Source organism: Coturnix japonica, chromosome Z, assembly GCF_054131305.1.
Source record: "Coturnix japonica strain WE chromosome Z, WE-NBRP24, whole genome shotgun sequence".
Taxonomy (NCBI): domain Eukaryota; kingdom Metazoa; phylum Chordata; class Aves; order Galliformes; family Phasianidae; genus Coturnix; species Coturnix japonica.
Genome location: NC_140702.1, coordinates 43737569 through 43760062, shown reverse-complemented (window position 1 = coordinate 43760062; position 22494 = coordinate 43737569). Strand labels below are relative to the sequence as shown.

The 22494-nt window shown below is 38.8% G+C and overlaps 1 protein-coding gene across 6 annotated transcripts in view; it reads right to left on the bottom strand.

The window, feature by feature from the left end:
* The window catches only part of FREM1 (FRAS1 related extracellular matrix 1), a 65708-nt gene that overhangs the window by 17854 nt on the left and 25360 nt on the right, over nucleotides 1-22494 (bottom strand). For 2 of the 6 annotated variants that reach the window (XM_085527949.1, XM_085527950.1), the window contains exons 14-27: nucleotides 22185-22393; nucleotides 20369-20462; nucleotides 19543-19795; nucleotides 18205-18402; nucleotides 17183-17368; nucleotides 16462-16658; nucleotides 15407-15629; nucleotides 14154-14298; nucleotides 10669-10810; nucleotides 9335-9530; nucleotides 8402-8666; nucleotides 3497-3915; nucleotides 2643-2840; nucleotides 1968-2112 (exon numbers count right to left, since the gene is read on the bottom strand). In XM_085527949.1, coding sequence (XP_085384075.1) covers nucleotides 1968-2112; nucleotides 2643-2840; nucleotides 3497-3915; nucleotides 8402-8666; nucleotides 9335-9530; nucleotides 10669-10810; nucleotides 14154-14298; nucleotides 15407-15629; nucleotides 16462-16658; nucleotides 17183-17368; nucleotides 18205-18402; nucleotides 19543-19795; nucleotides 20369-20462; nucleotides 22185-22393 — 2870 coding nt within the window. Of the gene's footprint in view, nucleotides 1-1967; nucleotides 2113-2642; nucleotides 2841-3496; nucleotides 3969-8401; nucleotides 8667-9334; nucleotides 9531-10668; nucleotides 10811-14153; nucleotides 14299-15406; nucleotides 15630-16461; nucleotides 16659-17182; nucleotides 17369-18204; nucleotides 18403-19542; nucleotides 19796-20368; nucleotides 20463-22184; nucleotides 22394-22494 lie in introns of those variants that run through there. The other 4 variants (XM_085527951.1, XM_032441205.2, XR_014939088.1 and 1 more) reach the window with 3 other exon arrangements.

The window sequence follows — 22494 nt, the reverse complement described above, 5'->3', positions numbered from 1 at the left end:
ACTTCTCATATAACGAATTTTAGAATTGCCTGTAGAGAATATGACTGAATCCTGGAGAATCATCTGTTGTACCAATAAAGAGATCAACTTTTGAAAAGCAGAAGGACAGAAAATGAACTGTTGTACTTACAGATCAACCTGAACTTTTATTCTAAAACACGTCTAACCATACGTGTCCAACCTGCAGTCTGTGGGCTGCAGGTGGTCCTGGGCAGATAGTAATGCAGCCCCACATGATCATGAACTTTTAATATCACTATGTGTTTTTTAGCAATATTTTTGCTCATAGCTCAAGCATGGACTGCGTAGGTAACAACAAAATGCACTGGAGTGGAGGGTGCAGTGCGGTGCTGACTGCATTTTGCACCCATCACACACAGTCAGGTCAAAACTGACATGTAGTATATATATGCACTTGCAACACTTGGCAAGTAAAACACAGTGATTCCCAATAATAATATTTCAACATACCAAGGTGTGTGTGCCTGTGAAGATGTGCAGTTTTTGTTATTAAGCAGACACGTAATGTTTCTCATTTAAGTATTAAACTTGGGCTTGTGATATTTCATCAGACTACTTAACAAGTTAACATGTTCACTAGTTTCAGGAAAACAAGGTAAATATTTTACTAGTTCTATGGTTTTTTGCCCTCTTTTATGTTTTAATAAAAAGTAAAATAAGCTTTGTTACTTATATACATTAAAGACATTAAGTATTTTATATACAGTCAAAGACAACTCCTTGTCACTCAGTGCAAACCAGAAAAGCCAAAAGGTATAACACCCATAGCCTAGACCTTTCCGTGCTGAATAACTCCAGCACCACTGGAAGTTTCTTCCTGACCTCCTGTATCCTCTGAACTCCAACAGGTAGACAGCCTATGCAGAGGCTGATCTGTTTTATTTCTAAAGAGCACGTATGAGCTAAATGTAGTCCAGCAGCACTGAGATAAAAGTTGGCTTTCCATTATAATAATATCGACATGCACATGAAACTTTTCTTCCAATCCATATTCACTATGGTTTAGTAATGCATTTAATATCAGTGCTTCTGTGAGCAAGCACGAGGCAGCTAGGGAATGCTCCGGTTAGCTTTGCTCAGATGTGTTTGTATATAGGGACATCTCTTGGCATAGTTTGTAACTGCGGAAACACTGTCCCCCGCTGTTTAGTCTGCATCATCTCTGTCACTCAAGCAAGTGCTCTGCACAGTAGTTTGGTGCTTGAAGCCAGCTTTCTGCTCCTTCCTTTTTAAATAACATTGGTTATTTTTCTCAGCTACTTCAGATTACAAAAATTGATTGAACATTCAATCCTATATGCAAAAAAAATAAAAGAAACGTTGTCTCCTTGGAAGAACTTCATCCCATTTTTTTGTTTTTAGCATCAAATATTCTGCAACTTTTGCACATTAAGCTTACCATGTGTCAGAAGGAAATTCTGATAACATGCTTAGTTGAAATTTTGAAATTACATGACAAAGAGGTTAATATACTCCCTCTGCCTTTTGTCAGAGCTCTTTTAAAAAATATGATTCTCTTAGCTTTTAGTGCTGGCATAAGTATCCCAGCATCATGATCTCAGACCTGTGAGAAACAACTTGCTCTCAGCACAGGATTGACTTCCAGCTGCAGGGTCAGGCTCACGAAGCAGCAGATCTGTCGATAAGCTGCTGTCTCATATCTCCAAATGCTATGGGTCCAACTCACTTACAGTAAACTCCATTGTTTGTTTCTCTGAGACTCTAAATGTGCTCTAGTCGAACTAACCCTTTTTGTTTTGCTACCCTGAGGGTATTCTTTAAAGAAAGAAATGGTAGTTTAGGCTCTTAAAATCATAACTAGGTTCACTTCTACTCTGCTTCAAGGAGGCACAGATTGGTTTGTTCTAAGCCAGAAGCCATCTCAGAGCCCTCAGCAGTGATGTATTTGCTACACTGCAGTCCTCAAAACTGAAGATCGAAGTTACATTTGGGGAATCGCTGAATTTCCATTGGCATCTGTGACCTGAAACTCCAAGTTGTCTGAATACACTTCCCACAATGGATTGATGACATAAAATATAACTTTGCTATTTAAATCCTTTTGGCTAAACCCTTCATGGATAAGTCCACCTGAGAAAGAAAAGAAACATCAAGTTAAGTCAAAAGCCCATTAAGCAAGAACCATTTAGTTCATTTGCACCATCTGTTTTCAACTTTTTGTTTTGTAAATCAGTTTTAAAGGACTTCGAACTTCCCTTAATCTGCTTAAATAGCTACACAGTAACATCCCAGTTCATTATAAGCCCCGGCCAATTAGTTCCCTTGTTTATCAAGTGACCTAGTTCACCTGTTTATTTTTCATAAATTTCAGAGTACATTTGTTTTATTCTAGCTTTACTGCTTCCTGCAGCAGTCTTTCAGGTTTCCTTTCCCACAAGTAGTTTCTCAATTGCTGCTACTTATAGTCTTCTGGAACTCTGTAGGGTTTAATGATGAATGTGAGACTAAACTCTTAGTTCAAAAGCTTTTCTGTTGCATTCAAAACAAGCCCAACACTTGCCAAGAAATTTTGATTTCCTGTGTTAGCCAAGCATTAACAGGGTAAGTTTTGAAATCTGGTCTTTTATGTCTCAAAAGACAGGGATTATAGAATACAGTACCTGTTGTTATATTTTCCAGGTAGCCATAATGAGGTCCTCGTAAGATCTTAAAAAATATTTTGTCATCCTCTGTATTGGGGTCAGTTGCCTTCAGGGACCTGGAAGTAATATAGATCCCATAATTGCCATTCTTCAGCATTTCCACATCAGATAAACAACGGAGATGAATGATTTTGGGTGCCATTTTGTCCAAATGATCTACCTAAATAAAAATTAGACAAATGCATATTCATTTTACAGTATCAGAACATTCTCTGTCTGTACTACTTCTGCTAAAAGCACATCAGCCCACTTAGGATAGCAGCAGTCACTTTGACAAGCAGCCCATTCCAGTAGAAATCCAATACTCAGTTAAGTATTAGTTCCCATGAGAGGCTCAGTTTGGAGAGCCAGTTGTTTCACACAACATGAGACAGAACATACTTGGGAGAGAAACGCAAATGCACACCTGCCTCATTGTCTCCCACATTCCCCATAGTCCTTCTCCATTTTCTTCATAGCAAATTTAAGCTCCATCAGTTTATTTGTTACCACAGTTGGACTCAGCTTTGCGACTAAGGTTTTGATATAGAATACCATAGCAAATATAAGCAGGATGTCTTTCTTTTCTTAAATATAATCCCTTTATTTGCATTTATATAATCATAGCTATATAATTTTTCTGAGTAATGTAATGTAGTCATTATTTAGTTCTCCAGGTTAATTATTCACTGAACACAGAAAGAAAACTTTTTAGCTTAAAAATATCACTGTTAATTCAAAGACTTCAGCAAAAAGCAATTCTGAGCTTAGTCAAAAGCATTGCATTTCCCATTTTATTTATATATCTCTTTTGATTAAGCCTGTGGTCACACTTGCCTGAATGGTGAATGCCACTGGCTCGATCTGTACCCTGCCATTCACGATGAAGCCTCGATTAGTCCTATCTGTTGCGACAAATGTGAATCTGTCAATCTGGGAATCCCCACCCCGGTGCTTGTATGCAACATCCATATTGTCCACATCACGTTGGGTGAAATTGTATTGCAGTAGTACAGCCCCTCGGTAATAGAGATGACCATACTGGGGGAGCTGAGCCAAGAGGAAGGTAAGGTTTTCTTTGGCAGTGTCAGAGTCTGTAAGCTGCAGGACATCAGGAGAAAGGAGTACCATATTGCCTTCCACTAATCTTAACCCCATGTTCCTAGATAGTGTAGGCAAAGTTTGGTCAACTGCCTCCAAGGAGATCGTGAATGTTCCATGTTTAGTCCTCAGTCCATTGCTGATGATGAATCTGGCAAAGAGAGGCAAGGTAGTCTTCAGCATGTGTTCTTGATTCACCATGTACTGAAATAAAACGATAATGCACACCTTTATTACAGGGCTTGCCTGTGGTGATACTGCAAAACACATGAGAACTAGAGCTGATTTGAGCTCAAACTCAGACTGTGGGGTGGATGTATAACTTAAAAGCATGAGAACAGATGTCCAGGTATACGGAAATAATTACACTGCATCTGCAGGAATCTGATGTGATGCCAGGGGAATGGCTTTGAGGATAGGCCATCAGTCTTAGAAGTCCTAACAAAGCTGATCTAATCTTCTAGCTCAGACAGAAATGGAGCAGATCTGAAACAATGAGCAGGCTGAGGACATAGATGCACATTTTATATATTTCCTTAACTGTATCTTCAGTGAAAGGTCCTAACTTTATCTACAGCTCACAGAAAGAGGTGTGTAAAGTACATAAGCTACCTGGACAATGGGTTTGACCTATTCACTGCTGCAAGCCTGTCATACCCAGTAATCCCAAACTACCTTAGAAAGAAGAAAAAATGGAAAAGAAACATAGAAATCCATTCTTATCTTGCTTTCTTAGTAGTTTAAGCACTAACCCATAAATTTCTGCATATTCAGAAGAACTAACTAACATTTCTTCACAAAACTAAGTGAAATTTCTCTGAGATATTAAGACTATGTGGAATATGTTGGGCAGAACTGTACAAGAAGCTAGGTTAATTTTTAAAATGTAGCTGTCCCTACCACACAGTCAGATCTGCAGTTATTGTCCCATGTTGGCAATTCATATTAACAGCAGCATAGTTTCTTATACTTCCCTACCAAGCAGTAATAGCTCCAGATAAACTAAAGACATTATTAGACTCTACTGGTACCTTGCCTAAACTAGAACAAGATAAAAGTATCAGCGACTGCAGAGAACATACATTGGAAATCTACCAGCTGGATATGGGTTTTTGCCATACAAGTGACAGCATGCTCTGCAGACATTTATCAAACTTTGTTGTGGAAAAAAAATAAAGAGAAAACCAATCTAAGTTTCTCTGCCGAGATCACTACTTAATTATATTTTTTCTGAAAGAAAGAATTAACACTGCACATGCTTGCAACAAAATTCACTGATGGTATAAGAAAATAAAATTTGCCTTGGAAATATTTCCTGATCTCTTATGTGACATCATCACATAATTTCTTTCCACCAAGCTTTCTGTGGTTGTGTGTAGTGCATAGAAAGGCTTAGTGGAGAGTGTTTTTCAGCCACATTTATTCTGTCCGAGCCAGATTTTCTTTGCCTTGCAAAGAAAACGTCATTCACACTCTTCATCCTCTGATTTCTTCTTTTCCTTTCATTTTTCTCATTCTCCTAGCACAGTCTTTTGAAGGTACATATAGCCACACTTACATTGTTGATCTTGTTTGGGACAGTATCACTGCATGTCTCAATATATATGGGCCAATCTATCTGGCTGCTCTCTATCTATCACACTTCCACATTGCAGTGGAATGAAGACTGGTTGACATTTAGATTTTTTCTTCTCTTAACTCTCTTGCCTATAGACCTTGGAGAAGTATTAAAAGAAATACAGGGTCAGAAGCTGGTCTGCTGTTGCATGCTTTGAATATGTCATTTTCAGTAGGTCATGGAGCAGCTTACTGCATCACACAGGCTGTTCATCTAAAACTCCTCACTACCTTCACCAATGCTGGATGATTAGGGCTTGATCAACTTGTAAGCAGGCAATATGCCATGAAGCAGATGGGAATGAGCACAGGCATAACAGGGACAATATAACAGTTAGAAATATGTTTACTGAGGATGGTATTCCCAGCTGGGAACCTAAAGACATCTGTCTGCACTGACCTAATGCTATTGTGCCTGTGCTAAAAGCATTGTGCTATTAGTAATCTAGCTAAAATCAAACACAGAACTAGAATAGTGATAATAAATAGTATGCTAGGGGAAAAAAAAAAGAAAAAAAAAAAAAAGGCAAAACACGTTCTGTCAAGACCTTATCTGCATCTCAAAAAATCTAGGAGACTGCAGCTGAACTGAGTTTCCTCCACATCCTATGAAAGCTGTAAAATCATTTTGGATGATATCTCAAACCATATATAAGTGAAAGACTCAGGATAATTCAGTTGGTGAAAATGAAGATTCGTCCAGAATCTTCTACAGAATGCCAGGCAGGAGCAAACCTCTCATTTATATACATCAGGCTGAACATTACAATGCAAATGTTGTATGCCATTTGATTTCACAGGTGATGTGAAATCAAGCTGTCTGTGCCCAAGAAGTCCTTTTTCTCCTGCACTTTGGGGGCTTGGGGGCTTTGTTTGTTTCTGGTTTATGGCTGCTTCATTTCCCCCTTGGGAGTGGAGAACAGCCAATATTCTCCTCACTCTGATGAAATTTAGGGGACAACTCTCAGGCACAGTTCGGAGGACATGTTGCGTGGTTTGATTTCACCATTACCAATATTTCATGCTTTCTGCAGTTCGATGGCAATAGAGTTGGCTGTAGAACCTACCATCTGTCATGGCATTTAAAAGATAAAAATGGAATCATAAATAGTGCCAGCTCATTACAAAATTGAGCCAGCGTGTCAAAATGGAGGACATTAGCATGTACTTTTAGCATCCTGCTGCCAGCATCTGATGTCAGGTTGCTAATCACTTGAAGTCATCTGTCCAAACAAGCACTGCCAAATCTTTCTTCCAGGCCAGCAGCACCAAACAATACACACAAATTTATGACCAAAGAAAGTACTTCAGTGGAAGGTAAAAATCTGATCAGATCATTTCCCAGCCTCCTACTCACCCATTCCCCATAATTACCCATATAATTAACATAACCATTCCTTGTTTAAATAATAATAGTATCGTGCCACAATATTTATATGTCTATACAAAACCAAATTCTTGGCCAAATGTTAACATCAAGGAACATCAACTATTTTGATTAAAATACTTACTGAAATTATTTATTAAAGAATCACAGTCTTACTTCTAAGTAGGCTGACTTTCAATTTTGCTCTAAGCTGTTGGCCTAAACAAAGGACACAGGCCTTATCTATAAGCATAGTTTTCCTAGAATGATTGGTCTATTTTTGTTAGCCTGTTACAAAACTCTTAATGATTTAAGCCACTTATACACTACCTATCCTAGAGCTTTCATTGTCTAAGGTAATTCTAGTTTTGGTCATAGTGTTTCACAACTGTATTGCTAAGTTTCCATGCAGCCAAAGGATATTCCTTCCCATTTTTCTATTGTAAGTGCATAAGACAAATCTCAGAATTAGAGTAAATTCAAAATCAGAATTTCCATCACTTTGGTAGAAGGGGTAGTTTTTAGTGTTTCAAGTGAGGAGAGTTCCAAAATAAAGAGGTCTATTTGATATTTTTATGCCCTTCTTTCTTGGCTTGCATGGAAAAAAACCTCTTAAAACAGTTGATGAAATGCATCCTTGCAGCTTCAACATGCATCATAGAAAATGCATTTCAAGTCAGGGATCTTTCCACACTCTTATAAGTGTGTGAATAGCTGTGAGTTGCAACTGTTAGGAGCTAAACATTTCATTTTTCATAATCATAAATGAAAAATAAACTTTTCACATCGAAATCTTGAGTTTTACAGAAAGTTCATTTCCTGTCAAGGGCTCTTTTTAGACATAACTCCCAATATTACAAGGAGATAGCATTCTTCCTTCAAAAACTTTTTATTTACCTCTGAGCTATTTTCTTCTGAATTTGCTCTCTTTTAAAGGCACCTCTACAATCATTACCTAGAGATAACTCGTTGCATTATTCCATTCTCTAGCCAGTGGAGTTTTATTTAATAAAATAAAAAAAATATTCATGTTGAGTTGGAGCTTGGTTTAAACTAGTCTAAGGGAAAGGTTCAGAATCAGGTGAAAGTAAACTTAAATATCGCTAGACAGCTGAATGTGGCCTATAGGTTGCCAGGTTTGCTCAAAAATATCTGGCTGTATGAATTTCTGAACTGTTCTGTCAGAGTAGAGAAGTAGTCTCATTTTCATCATGTTGAAGAACCACTTATGCATTCAATAAGCCTACAACACAATAGACATGATATATATGAATAGACAGGCAACCAGTTGGCTAATAGCTGGATGGAGAAGTCAGATGTATTAGAAATCAAAGAAAAATTCTGCAGAGGATATTCTAAGCCCATCTCCCCCACTTAAATGCTAACATCTGTGTACGTTTGGGTGTTATAGTTATATTTAAGCCAGTGTAATTTAGCAAATGTGGCTCTGGCTACTATTTCAGCATCGATTAGAAAGTGCATTTATTACTAAAGCAGTCACAACTACATGTATTACAGTGAAAATATCTTTGTCATATGAATGCTGAGAATCTCCTCAGAGCTTCCTCTTTCTCCTAATAACTATATTTTTTCTCACAGATACCCAAGAACTCCTAGGAGAAGGGCATGTGGAGAGGTTTTTTTAATGTCTTACCTGAATGCATCTTGCCTTGAATGTGCCTTGGTATTGTGAACATAGCAGACCATCTGACTTGCTACATCCATTTGACTGAAGCTCGTTATGGGGATGTCAGGATAGCTAACATACTCTATTTGTCCATACTGAGGTGGGGAAGTTATCACATAGAGAAGCTCTTCAGGCTTGTCAGTACCATCCAGTGAAAGGAGTACATCAGTTGTAATGTAGCCTCGATCCCCTTCTGGTACCTTGAGAGGTTTTATGAAAACAGCAATGTCTCCTGCAGGATAAAAAAAACACTAAAACAGTGGTACTGAAGTGAAAGCTGATCTCTTACATATCATTTAGCTACACACAGTCCCTCACCAGTAGAAAAATTATAAAACCATAGGATTCTAGGGAATTTCACAAAAGGAAGGACTTCAAGATATCTCTAAACTATCTATCTTCTGCTCAGAGTAGGGCCAGCCACATCTCAAGCAATTTCCAGGCTGCACAGGGCTTAATTCCATTGGGGCCTGAAAACCGGCAAGAGTGGAAACAGCACAACCTCTCTGAACACCTGTTCCAATCTCAGTTCCAAACATAACATAGTGCTAGGCTAGCCTCACCTAGGTTAGTGCTCTAAGAGCTATCCCATGAGTGGTGACTGTAATACCACAGCATAAACCTGGAAGGCAGGGACAGTTTTGAAGAGTGTTTTGCTTACCTTATACACTCTTAACATTCTTCTGTGCTGTAATTTACTCACATAAAGCTAGTTTCAGAAGAATGTTTTCTACTCTGATCAGCAGCTGGGATTCCTGGGAGGCAAGGTGCAATGCACTGCTCTAGGCAGTGCTTTTTCAGATCTCAGAATCAATTCTGCAGCAGATGGAACATCAGAGCTCTGGCTAGCAGTGAAATCTGAGCAGATAGACTTTTTCAGAAACAGGCAATGATCTTTACCTTTTTCCATGTCCTTGATGTTTATGTAGAAGTCTACAGCTGGTGACCTGTTGTACCCATCCCACAGATAAAATGTGAACAAGTCTTGGTTCTTGGACCCTATAGCTCCTGTGTGGACGTATCTCACAAGGTTCATATCCAGATCTTCCTGAGTGCACTTCATTTCAGTTTGGAGAGTCACCCAGTCTCTGCCTACCTAGAAAGAAGGAACATCCTTCAGTAAAGAGATTCGGTCTCTTATGCATCCTCCACAGTTAATTCTGGCTATTAGCAGCTATGACAGCAGATAGTGACAACTTCCTGGCTTTCTTCCTAAGATTTAGAGTCTTTGCACATAGAATATTTTGTGGTATATAGCTGCAGTTGTTCCCAAGGATCTGTAAGGCTGGAGAAAATATAGCTATCAAAAAAAAAAAAAAGGCAAATGAAATTTAGACACTTTTACTGTGGTAAGTACATTTCTACACACTTCTCAGTGAGACATCAGTAAGATGAAAATTAGTTTGCTGACCCAACCTATGTTTTCTGTTTCTTACTTAGACAAAGCTGGTCGGATTTCTCTCCCAAACCACATCTTGAAAAAAGGTGGGGAGTTGGCCAGGTGTATTTACAATTATCATTATTGTTATTTTTCCTATTTCTTTCCTGTCTTAGTAAATAGTTTTTAATCTCAGCTAACAAGTTACCTTGTTTTTCTGTGGTTTTTTTTTTTTTTTCAGTTCTCTTCTCGATTCCATATAGACAGTGGAATCAAGTGCACCCTCAGCAAGTCTGCAGATGATACCAAGCTGAGTGGTGCAGTTGATACAACTGAAGAAAATGATGGCATCCAAAGGAATCTGGGCAAGGCTGGGAACTGGGCACATGTGAACCTTATGATGTCCAACAAAGCCAAGTGCAAGGTACTGTTCTTGTATAGGAGTAATCCTCTATATGTGTACAGACCGGGAGAACGCACTGACAGCAGCCCTGTGGAGGAACTGGGCTTTTGGTGAACAAAAAGCTTGACACAAATCAGCAGTATGTACTTGCAGCCCAGAAGGCCAACTGTTCCTATTCTATAAAGAAAGACTAAGGAAGCTGGGCTGTTCAGCCTGGAGAAGGTTCTGGGGAAGATTTTCATCTTCCTTCTACTCTTGCTGAGGATATTGGCCTTAAGTGCCAAATTCTGTGAGAAAGCATTGTTTGGTTTAAACACTCCTTCTACTTTTGAACTAGCCATAGCAGTCTACTTTAAAACATGAGATTTGGGAGAAAAGTAGACAAGCTCCATTATATCCTAACAAGACGGATTTGTTTGCATGCCCACTTTTTGCTGAAGTAGAAAGACTAACCTTGAGTTGAAGCTGGCCATTTTCTGGAAGTCTTTCAAATAAGTAGTAAATTCTCTCCCTAGGGGTATCTTTATCTTCAGCTGACAGAACAGCACTAGAAATAATTCGAGTTTCACCCATATGCACCTCTATATTATCCTTCCTGCAAAAATTAGAAGAAAATTAGAAATATATTTTGTTATATATTGATATAACAAAAGAAAGACACATTTTGCAACACATAATTCTCTGCTGGGAACAGAGATTACCCAGATGCTGCCAAAAATAACTATTTCATTTCTTCTTCAATATAGAAATGAAGCATACAGGATAGACCAGCTACTTCTAGCAGTGGTGAAAAACAACAAAACAACTACTTACAACATTCTGGAATTTACCACATCTGTCTTTTTTCCCAGGTCCTAAACCATTTTCTCTCTCACAATGATGGCAACATAACCAAAGAGTTTGTGTTAACATGTTACTACTACCACAGACCATTGAATATTAGCTCCATTGTTACTTAAATAAAAGATTCTCTTTCAGTTGGACGCTATTTTTTTATCTTTAATAGACTGTACCCTACAAAATCCTAAGTGACTTCTCTATGCTCCACACTGCAAAATTTTTCTGTGTTCTTGATCCAGAAGAAATAGTCATCATTAACCACAGCAAAATTTGAGAGAGCTTTGAAGAAAATCCCACATGGTTTGAAATAAGTCCAGAGAATTGCTTCAGCACAATTCATTGACTGTGTCTCTTCTGTTTCTGTTTTCAGCTAGTACAATCCTCCATTTTGCCTTTGCATATGCTGCTTTACTATTTTTGTTGTTGTTGTTGTTTGTTTGCTAACTACCTTATATTCACATAATGTGGCATCCAAATCACATTATAAGACTACAGAAAAGTTTCAAAGAGCTTGGAGGGGATTCACTCACCCCAGGGATGGGACCTGCTCAAGACATCCTGCTCAGAGGGCACAGTGCAGGTTCAAAAAGGACAGATTCCTTATGCATTTTGGCAGCCAAGCTCTGCCAGATTCAACTGAGCACGTGCAAGCCATATTATTTCAAAGGCCAAATAATGGTGGGTTTTTGCAAAAATTGCCAAAGAGATTTTTCCTGGAACAGCGCTTTCATTTGCTAAACATGAAGGGCTTGCTTCAAGATAGAGTAACAACTAAGATTTTCCAAATACAGCCTAAAAATTATTTATTGATATCTGAAAATGTAATTACTGTCCTTGGGGGGGGGAAAAAAAAAAAAAGAGAGAGATTTTTTCATAAAGTTTCTACACTCAAACTGAGTATGAGGCATAGAGATTTTGTATCTGGCAAAACAAGAAGCAACTAAAATGGGATCATGTAACAAGGTACGTCAAGTCACATTAATGACAGGTCAGGCAACTTTAATGTTTCACTCATGTCTCTGATAATCACACTGGGGCTTTGCAAAATGAAAGACCAGGTGTCTGACCCAAAGTCAGGGAATAAAAACTCAAACAAACCATGACAGAAGATAAACACATTTAGGTACATTCTCTAAATGCATTCTAATCGCAACACATTTTTCTGCATAGCAGTTAGTCAGTTAAGCCTTTATAGCACCCACATATCTGATCTTGAGATGAAACTTTCAAGAGGAATGCATGAGGGCCTTATATTCCCCAAGGGTACTCCTTGCTAAAGGATGCAATCCAAGTAGTGACAGATTGAGTTTTTGGCAGTCACTGTAGATAGGGACAATTTGCCAGACATTCTTCAGTCTGTTGACCACAGCTAATGGAGATGAGAACTGAAACTCCTGAGGCAAAAAGGTACACTTATATCAAAGGGTATTGTCATGTGTTCATCTGTAAAACACTGCAGTGGCTTAAGGGAGCTCCTATGCCACAGCAAAGGTGTGACAGCTGAATATGATTGTTAAACTACTTCTATGTCAAATTGAACAAGTTAGAGTACTACTGCCTAACTGCTGGCATCATACCACTTCACAGTGGACGAGTAACAGGTAAGAAGCATCACAGAAGAAGACTAACAGGTAAGAAGCATCCAAAGCATACAGTGAAAGAGCTTTCTGGCATGGAAATGGGTCAGTGTATGCTACTGTTCACAACAGAAATGGCAAATTAGCATTCCCAGCTAAAGAAGAAATGGTTTCTGCATCCAACTGGGCAAAGATAAAAGCACAGCTTCCTTCTCTCCATCACATTTCTTCAGGGAAAAATAAATAAATAAATAAATAAATAAATAAAAAGTAGAAGAAGAAGAAGAAAGAAAAAAGTAGAAGAAGAAGAAGAAAGAAAAAAGTAGAAGAAAGAAAAAAGAAAAAAAAAAAAGAATAACAACATACTAACCTTTAACATGCAAAGGACAAACTAGCAGCGGCACTTAATCACTGATTATCAAATCTGATACGACTACATAAACTATATTCTTTATTCTAATTCAAAATTGAATTCCCCCCTAGTTACCACTATGTGGCCCTTGCTAATCCTCACTAGAAAACTAACATTTGTTATTGTAGGAAGACCTACATTGTAAACAAAACATTCAAAATTGTCTAGAATAGTAAATGTAGGTCTGGTTTGAAGATAAGCCAAAACTAGACTATTCTGTAGCTAAACATCCTGAGGGATCAAAATTCCTATTTTAATGGCAGCCTGCTTGACAGGCTGTGAGTCATTTCTAAAATGTAGGCTTTGGAGCCATATCCCCAAAGCTTTCAGGCCCCCAGCTTTCCATCTGCCTGCCTAAGGCTGGAAAGCAGCCAGGAGGATGGAGTCCCTGACAAATACTCTGTGGCTGAAAAATGAGGTTCCCAAGGGACAAGTTCCCTGCTGTAATGTCCAGGAGGTTCAGCTCACTCACAGCCAGCTGTTTATATGAAAATTGTCTGCCAGGAGATTTCTGACCAGATCTAATTCATTTATGAATTCTAGTTTTGGACAGCAAAAGAAGTTAATGTATACCTCTTCAAAAGTTGAATTGTGGCTGAGAAATAGAGTACTTTTAGTAGAAAATAAAATAATCGCCAAACTGAAAGACTTCCCCAGTGAGGCAAGAAGATATCAACTTTGTAGACACTCTCATGCCAAAATCCAGAGCTGCTTCCAGAGGGGTTTCTGACACAGGCAGTTGCCCTAGAGAAGCATCTGGGATAGACAGTGTGGTAGACGTGTTTAAGCACAGGGGCTCCCTAGTCCAATTTTGAAGTTGGTTGTGAAAGATAAAATAAATCTGTTGTCCGTATTTTTTACTATTTTCTCTGCAAACATAAATACCAACTCCGTTTTCTTAATATTTAGCAACATGCCCTTCTTTCTCTAAAAATGCTTTTACAAAACAGACTAATAGTGAATGACCCACATGGAAACATCTGTGTTGGCATTAGTCTGTGACTAATTATGGTGTCCTCTCCCTATCAGTCACTGATTAGCTGTTTTGATCATTTTTGGATCATTTTGTCTGAATTTTTTCCTGTCAGAGACAGGAACATGTGGCTTACTTGCTCAGCACTGGTTTCTCATCATTAACTGGGATGACCTTTACTGAAATGGTTCTGAGGACTTTATGTTTCCCATCTGATAGCTGGATTTTAAAGCTGTCATTGAGGTTTTCTGAATCATCATGCATGTACATCAGTTTCATACCTATACGAAAAAAGAATTAGGAGAGAAAGATAAAACAAATAAATCTGTCTCCTGCAAAATATTTTGTACTCTTTTGCTCTGCTTCCATCATCCTTCTTCCGTCTTCACTCTATATTTTCCCTGGCCACATTAAGTATTGTTCAGCAACAAAAGAAGAGCTCAGTGAGCTGCTTATGTTCATTAATCTAATAGTATACTAGTGACTCAAAGACACTAAGCCTACCAACCTGAAGGAGATGGCTCCTTCATAAAACAGTCTTTGTTGGTCTGCCCTCCTCACTCCAAGTCATATTAACAGGGAACATAGACAGGGTAGGATCATCAGTTAACACTACTCGGTACCTCACATAATCTTCAGGAAGCTTTAAACTCTTGGAGAAAAAATCTGGACTTGTGGCTATGGCCTTGGACATTCAGGAGTACTGGGCTGAATCTCTGTTATGGAAACGATGAAGAAGTCCAGCAAATAGAACAGAGTCAAAAATAAGACTTGAAAAGTCTTAACAATTTTTGTTGGTTACACACTTTTGAGTTATTTCTTGATTGGTGGAAAAAAAGTCTTTTCCCCTGCATTTGAGGACTGAAGTACATTTTGAGTGGCAGAATTAAATTTATGTCCCCCTTGATACTGGTAGATACAGTTTCCACACAATGGCTTCAGTATGGAAGTATCTACCATAATCTTAAGTGTCAAATACAAATTGAGCCCTGTTTTATATTCTTGTCATTTACAGCAATATCTAACCCCAAGATTTCTCATAATCAGCTAATATGTTTTTTAATTAGTTTCTTTGTCTCTATTTTATGTGTTCTGAAACATTTTGAAATGTGTTTGATGATATTCCCTTTGTTTTTTTCAGGGCAGAAGGCTTCTCTAGACATACTACTCTACCCTTTCGACATGTAGGCCTCTCAGGGTGAATTTATTGACAGTTCCTCAAATCATTAGATAATATTAGCATTGGACAAGCTTATTTCTATTCTTAAACGTTCTCTTGAAAGTACCCCTAAGGCAAATGAATAAACGCAGATTTCTTCCTGTGTCTCCTTGTCTGTTATGAATTACTAAAGGAATGAAAGACTAACATCAGAAGAACACTGCACCTACCATTCTTCAGTAGCTCCATAGAAAAGTCATGAACAAGCAACCCACGGTTGTGGTGGTGAATTAACTCTTTGTAGTGTAGAATATTGTTGCCATGAACCCTATTAATAAGGAATCCATGTGAAGGCTGCTGCACAACACTGAATACCAAGTGGTCTTGAGGCACATCCAGATCAACAGCATTGATAACAGAGAGATCCAGCTCTTTCATCATACCTTCTAGAACCTGAACATTAAAGAAAAAAATGTCATTCTCTTTTACACACACACAAAAAAAAACTTGTTGTATTTTAACATGGTTTCATAAGTAGGCATTTTTTGTTTAGGAGCCTGTTTCCTCTGCCCTTTCCTCAGTGGCTTTTGATTCAGCTACTGATTTCAAACAAGTTTGAGAGCAGTAAATGTTTAAAGTGATAAAAACAGAAGGTGTGATGTGGTAAGGACCTCATATCTGCCCCCAGTAATAGCTTTTAGGTGTGTAAATATTATGTTAAGCATTAGGGAATGCACAGAGAAGAAAATCTTTAAATAGAAAAAAACAACTATATATATACTATGCATGAGTATATATGTACAATATCGAAGTATGAATATATGTGTATGTACAGATCTATAAACATGCATGTACTTTTTCTAATAAAGTAAGATAAATTCATGCTTCCTTAGCATGGTTGTCACGGACCTATTATTTATATTAAAACCACAGTCTACAGAGAGGGGAGAGACTCCCTCACCAGGCGCTAAAACAACCCTGCAAAAAATATGAAAGGCTCTGGTGAAAGAAGTATAAAGATCTTTCTGCATTCTCGATAATTTATTTCTTTAAGTCCTCACTTACTTTACTGCAGGTTACCAAACAGAATTGTGAGGCCTCCAGCCTCACCAAAGCTCTGTCTTACAGATTTAATGGGACTTAACTGAGCTGTTTCCTGAAACAAGCTAATTATGGAAAGGAAAGATATAGGGAAATATGTGTTAAAAAAATACTTTGATTCATATTAGAAAGTATTTTCTGGAATAAAGTAATTCTATATCAGGCATTTTGCTTTTTCCCTTACAGTAATGTTTCTTGCTATGAATTCTGGGACTTCATCATTGGTTGGGTTGATCAGCACAAAAAATGGAATCTCTGCTGAACGATGCAGCCCATCGGTGACATAAAGTACAAAGTGGTCTGCTCTTGGCTCCATTCGCATGTGCCTGGCTTGTACATAGTTTATATTCAGGGCTTCCAGGTGCTTCAACTGAAACGAAGCTAGAAATTTTAGAAATGTTGAGTTAGCATGATTGTTTTCCTGCCCACTGGTCTGACACAGCAAAAACAAATCTGAAATGATGTTCTTCAATAACCAAATCACTTCTGAAACCTTGCCTTGGAGACCAACATGGAATCCATGTTTTTCAAATTCTCAGTTACAGCATTTTATTGACAGAAGTGAAGAGAGGCTGGAAGAAGCTTGCTTGAAAGAGTGAAGGGAGAGGCAGAAAAAGCAGATTAATGTCTCATACTGCCACCTCTAATAGATTGCAGCTGGAATGCATAAAAGAAGAATTGCCTTGTTTATTCCAAGTACCTCTTCTTCACATTTGCAGAACTGCATACTCTCTTTGAAGTCCTCCTGCACAGTCCCACTGCTCTTAATTTGCCAGCAGCTGCTTTCATCAATAAGACCATATTAATGCTCACACCTGCATCTACCTCTCCACAGCCCATTGTATTGCCCTCTATGAGCACTCTGTGTTTCCTCTGCTTCATTACTGTACACTGCATGCACTTACCTATACTTATACCAATGTTACTCTTCTCAAACCCAGGAGAAGGCAGTATATTTTCAATATAACCAAACTGGGGAGGAGAAACCAAGACAAACTCTAAGTCATCCACAGTGGTGTCAGGGTCCGTAGCAAACAAATGGTTAGAGGTAATGGCTGCTGAGGAGCCCTCCTCCACAACAAACCTTGCACCTGCACAAAAATAGATGAGAAGCATTACTGCATATTTAGCATGCTTGCTGTTGTATCTGTTGATAAGAACAGAAATAATAAATAAAGAGGAAAAGACAATAAATTCTGTGCTACCGAATTTGGTTTGCTTTTGAGATTTTTGCTTACACTGTCAGCTTTCCCCATCACAAAGCAGAGGGGAAGGGTAACGTAAATTGATTTTACTGGTAAGTTATTAAGAACAGCTTACGTGCTGTTCAAAATCAGTTGTTACCTCTGTTTGTCAGAGCATTAATTACATGATAGCTGTTATGAATTGCACATAATGAACAATTTCTCATGCACCACTGCATAATTTCCCTGCTGGGACAATGCTTCATTTCCAGAACATTGCTTAGGTGATAGCCTGTAAATTACAAAACTACTCATACATATGCTTAAATATTCTCTGGAATACAGAACATATACATGATGCTTATGAACAAATGACATTGAAAATGACAAGCATTTAGAGAACACACCTTTAGTAAGTATATCTCATCCAAAACCTGTGATTAACTGGTAAATTTCACTTGCTGTCCTGTTGTTAAACTAAATGTATGTCACCAGTACTATTTATTTTTTATCTGAGTGTTTTCAATTCTGAAAAGTAGTGGTGAAAATGTGGTTTCACTATTAATTTAATCAGTTACAGACATAGTCCAGGATTTTCTTTCTATATCAACAGAATGTAGGAAAAGAAAAATCTAAACAAATATATTGAAATTCTGATTCAAAACTTCTATATGCTGATCTCAGCTGACTCATACTGCATAGTACAGTTATAATAATATGCCATAGTGAGAGGAAAATTTCACCAGTTGCAATGGATGGAGGTTGGTTGTCCACTGGAAGTACAGTGATATTAAGGTTGTACACTGGGAGTGGACGGTGAAGAGAAACTGAAGGAGGAAGAAGTCTATCATAACAGCAGTCTTTCACATCTGGTCCAGCTTCATCATCAGAAACAACAAAAGTTAAGATCTCAAAGGAAAGAGTCAGGCCTATCTCCCCACCTAAAAAAAAAAAAACAAAAAACAAAACAAAAGTTGCAATTGAGAATAAATGTCTTACTGTAAGGAAAAGAACCTTGTATTTTGTTAGGAGAATCCTCAGGAAGAAGATGAAGAAAGACAAAAATGACTTCAAAAAAGATTATGGTAAAATGACTGGAAGCTGACTGCCCTTGCAGTAAGTATTCAAGGGTGAGTGCAGTCCGGTTCTCAGGCCGATACATTGCCTGTGAAGGGTAGTGACTCCCTGCCCCACTTACAGTAAGTGCTGGCAGCACATTTGTCATGGAGAAATTTGGGAACATGAAACACAGGCAATTGAGCCTGTGAAAGTCAGATTCTGCCCTGGGTTGCCCCTGCAAAGCACTGCAATTAAAATGGCATTCCCAGTATCTTAAGGATACTGGAGAAAAGTTTGTTACGAGTAGCTGTTAATCAAGTACTTCTTACTCTTCTCAAATACCAGATGTTCATTTTAGACAGTGCCAAGCCTGAAAATATCACATATATTCCCCACGCTAGCACAAAATTACAGACTAATTGCACAGAAAACCAGAGCCTTTGGAAAAAGAAAAAAAGAAAGATAAAAAAGATTAAATCTGTCATCAGGGATGAAGAAAAGAGAATCCCTTTTGTGGTAATGAAAGAACCAAATTAAGCAGGAAAGGGAGTTAACTAGCCATTGATTTCTATGAGTACTTTCAAAAAACATATTTGGGGATTTTAAAGATAGAACCACAAAATGATATGGTTTTAGATCTGCACTTTCCTTGAAAAATCTGGACACAATTCTTTACCTTGTAGCAAATAAACAAATAGAAATACTCCACTTAGTTCCTGTTTTATCAATAATTTTCCTGGGGGGAAAAAAAAAATCATACAGTATCTACAGCAGTGGAAGATATTTTCCATAATTATGATGGTTTCATGTGCTTGATCTACTTCAATTTTCAGTTCAAAAAGGAATTTGGAAACGACACTGAAGCAGTTGGTGGCTTTACACCATCAGACCTGTTTCAAAACCAGCCTATTTTTTTTCTCCAAACACAATACATGTGTCAGCAGCTCTTTCTGCAAAGATTTTGTGGATTTAGGTGAAGATTTTCCACCAAAACTGTCTGACCACCTCCCATTCTCCCTTACCAGTATGCTTATAGGTGACTAAGCCAGAGATGACATCTGCCTGGGAGAAACGCTCCACAGCAATGCCAGCTTTCCTCAGCACCCCCTGAGAGGGTTGGCGAACCAGCACGAACACCAGCTTCATGTCATCACTGTCTGCATCTGTGGCATATATGTGCTTCGAGGAGATGACCACTTCTTCACCCTCTGGGCAGCGTACCACATTGATAAGCCCTGTTTGCATAACAGGTGGCTCATCATTCATGGGTAACACCTAATCAGAAAGAGAATTTAACATCTTTTGTTGTCATTACAATGAAAACCTGCTGTTATAAAGGACTTTCTTTCTGGTTCAAACCAGCAACATAGTGTTAGGGTCAGAATACACAGAATTCACTCTGTGAACTGCTTTGAAACAACTGAATTAGGGCCACTATTAAAATTCAAGAACAAAAGTAAACTAAACTAAGCAAAATATGTGGAAGAAATGGCACAGTTAACTTGCTTCTGTCTTCAGTTTCACAGTGAGAAAGATGAAAAGTCACTGCATATCTTTAAATTGACTGCATATCTTTGGCAGTGATATTAATTGCTGGAGAATGAAAACTCCTTCCTTACAGAGAGAATAATTCCAGACAGAAGAGCTCAAGTTAAAGCAAACACAAATGTCCTTCAATCAGTATGAGAAAAACTGGCATTTGGCACAGTTGTCTGAATGATGGTGTGAAAAAGGAAGGCTACAAATCCATTATCTCTCAGCTTCTAAGGGAATATAAAGATTTTCAGAAGATAAGCTTTACAGTATTTTACGTAGACAAATGCTAGTGGAAGTTTGCAACAGACTGACCTTAACCTGCAGGGTGAACTCCAAGGAGTGGATGCCATCTGTGGCTGCAAAAAGGATTTCATCTGTAAGAGTCTCAGAACCATCATGCCGGTAACTGTGGAAAAAAAGAGCTAAAGTAACTTCATGCAGACAAAGAAGCCGTGCTTTCTGGTCATGCCTGACAGTGTGGATCCCTCCAAACCAGAAAGCCAATCCCTGTGCAAGTCTCTATCTGAGTCTCTATCTAAGACTTGGAATTATAGATCACAGTGGGTTCAGGGATCTTATGAGATATCTAGCATGAAGAATAACCCCAAGACAAGACAGTTATCACCTAGGAAAAGTTTTCGCTGAACCTCTGTCATCTGCAGTATGGATTCTTGTGAGCTACCTATTAGAGAGGCTTTCTCTCCGCAGTACGTAGGTTGCAATGGAAGCAGTGACTATTTATTTCCATGAAAACTACAACAGATACAAAGAGCACAATAACACTGTTGGATAGAGGAAATTCTCAACTACTCAAACAGTATTTTTCAACACACTCACGGTGTATTTTCACCAGCAGTGAAGAAGAAGCTGCATACCATTCCACCTATGTCCTCAGTGTTCACATCCTCTGTTTGGTCTCCATAAACATTCAGCAAGTGTCACTGAATGTCAATGGGTGCCATTTTTCCCACTTGGGTAATTCAGTTCTACACCATTGTTTGATATACACTTCAATTTCAGACACCATTGTGTCAGGCTGCCCCTCTGCCATCTGTCACACAGCAATAAAGTACAATGGACTATTGGTGGGAAGCTTCTACCTCTGTTGCCATACCACCACCACCTCTGAAGTCAACATAGTACAGTGGGAAACAAAACTTTAGGGAATAGCCATTGTAGGAGTAGCTTTCTTTGACTAACAGAACAAAGCAAAGTCAAGGAGCTCTAATTCTGCATATGTGTAGTAAGTCAGCATCCTGCTATCACCACAAATACAGCAGCCATATTTGTATCTTCAAATTCATCAGTGTCAAAACAACCTTTCTTGTAAGTCTGATAAACACACAACTTCCATAAAAGACAAAGCTGGTAAGCACTGTCCTCTTCACAAGAACTACATGGTTGAACAAAGAATTGCCTCCTCACCTGCACAGGGCAGTACTTTCTAGATAAACCTACTTACATCTGGCCATGGCAGCTGTCAACAAGTTTTGGCTTGTAGCAACACTATATGAGCAATCTAGTGGTGGCCTCTACCTGCTGTAGCCTCCACACCTTGCTCTGCCCCTCCACAGGTATAGAAACTTACAATCACAGAATCACCAAGGTTGGAAGAGACCTACAAGGTCATCCAGTCAAATTGTCCACCTTTCACCAGTAGTTCCCGCTAAACCACGCCCCTCAATACAACATCTAAACATTCCTTGAACTCCACCACCTCCCTGGGCAGCCCATTCCAGTGCCTGACCACTCTTTTGGAAAAGCAGTGTTTCCTAATGTTCAGTCTGAATCTCCCCTGGTGCAACCTGAGGCCATTCCCTCTAGTCCTATCACTGTCACACAAGAGAAGAGGCCAACCCCCAGCTCACCACAGCCTCCCTTCAGGAAGTTACAAAGAGCAGTAAGGTCTCCCCTGAGCCTCCTCTTCTCCAGACTGAGCAATCCCAGATCTCTCAGCCACTTCTCTTTAGGCCCATGCTCCAGACCCCTCACCAGCTTAGTTGCTATATGTATAACTTGCTATATATTCCACATGTGGTAGCTAAAGCAAGGATGCAGCAATCAAGATCTTGCTCATTTAGCCAGGACACTCAGCTGCCATGAGAAGAAAAGCAGCCACTCTTCTAACCTGACTGCCAGGGCACGCAGGTCCCTGCAGGAAAGCTTGTCACCTTCCTTCATGGGAATGCCATCCAGTTCCACTGCCCCATGCTGAGGTTGTCGCTGCAGAAGGAGGAGGAGATGTTCCTGTTCGGTGTCCACATCAGAGACGAGGATGTGTCCCTCGGTTACAGGGCTCAGGCCACCCTCTTCCACCTTCAAGTAGCTTGTAAAAACCTGCATGGAGGAGAATGCTAAACTGTTGTTTTCATCTGCACTTAATTTTCTGTAGTACTAGCTCTTGTGACACTTTATAAGTCAGAATTCCAAAGGCTGTA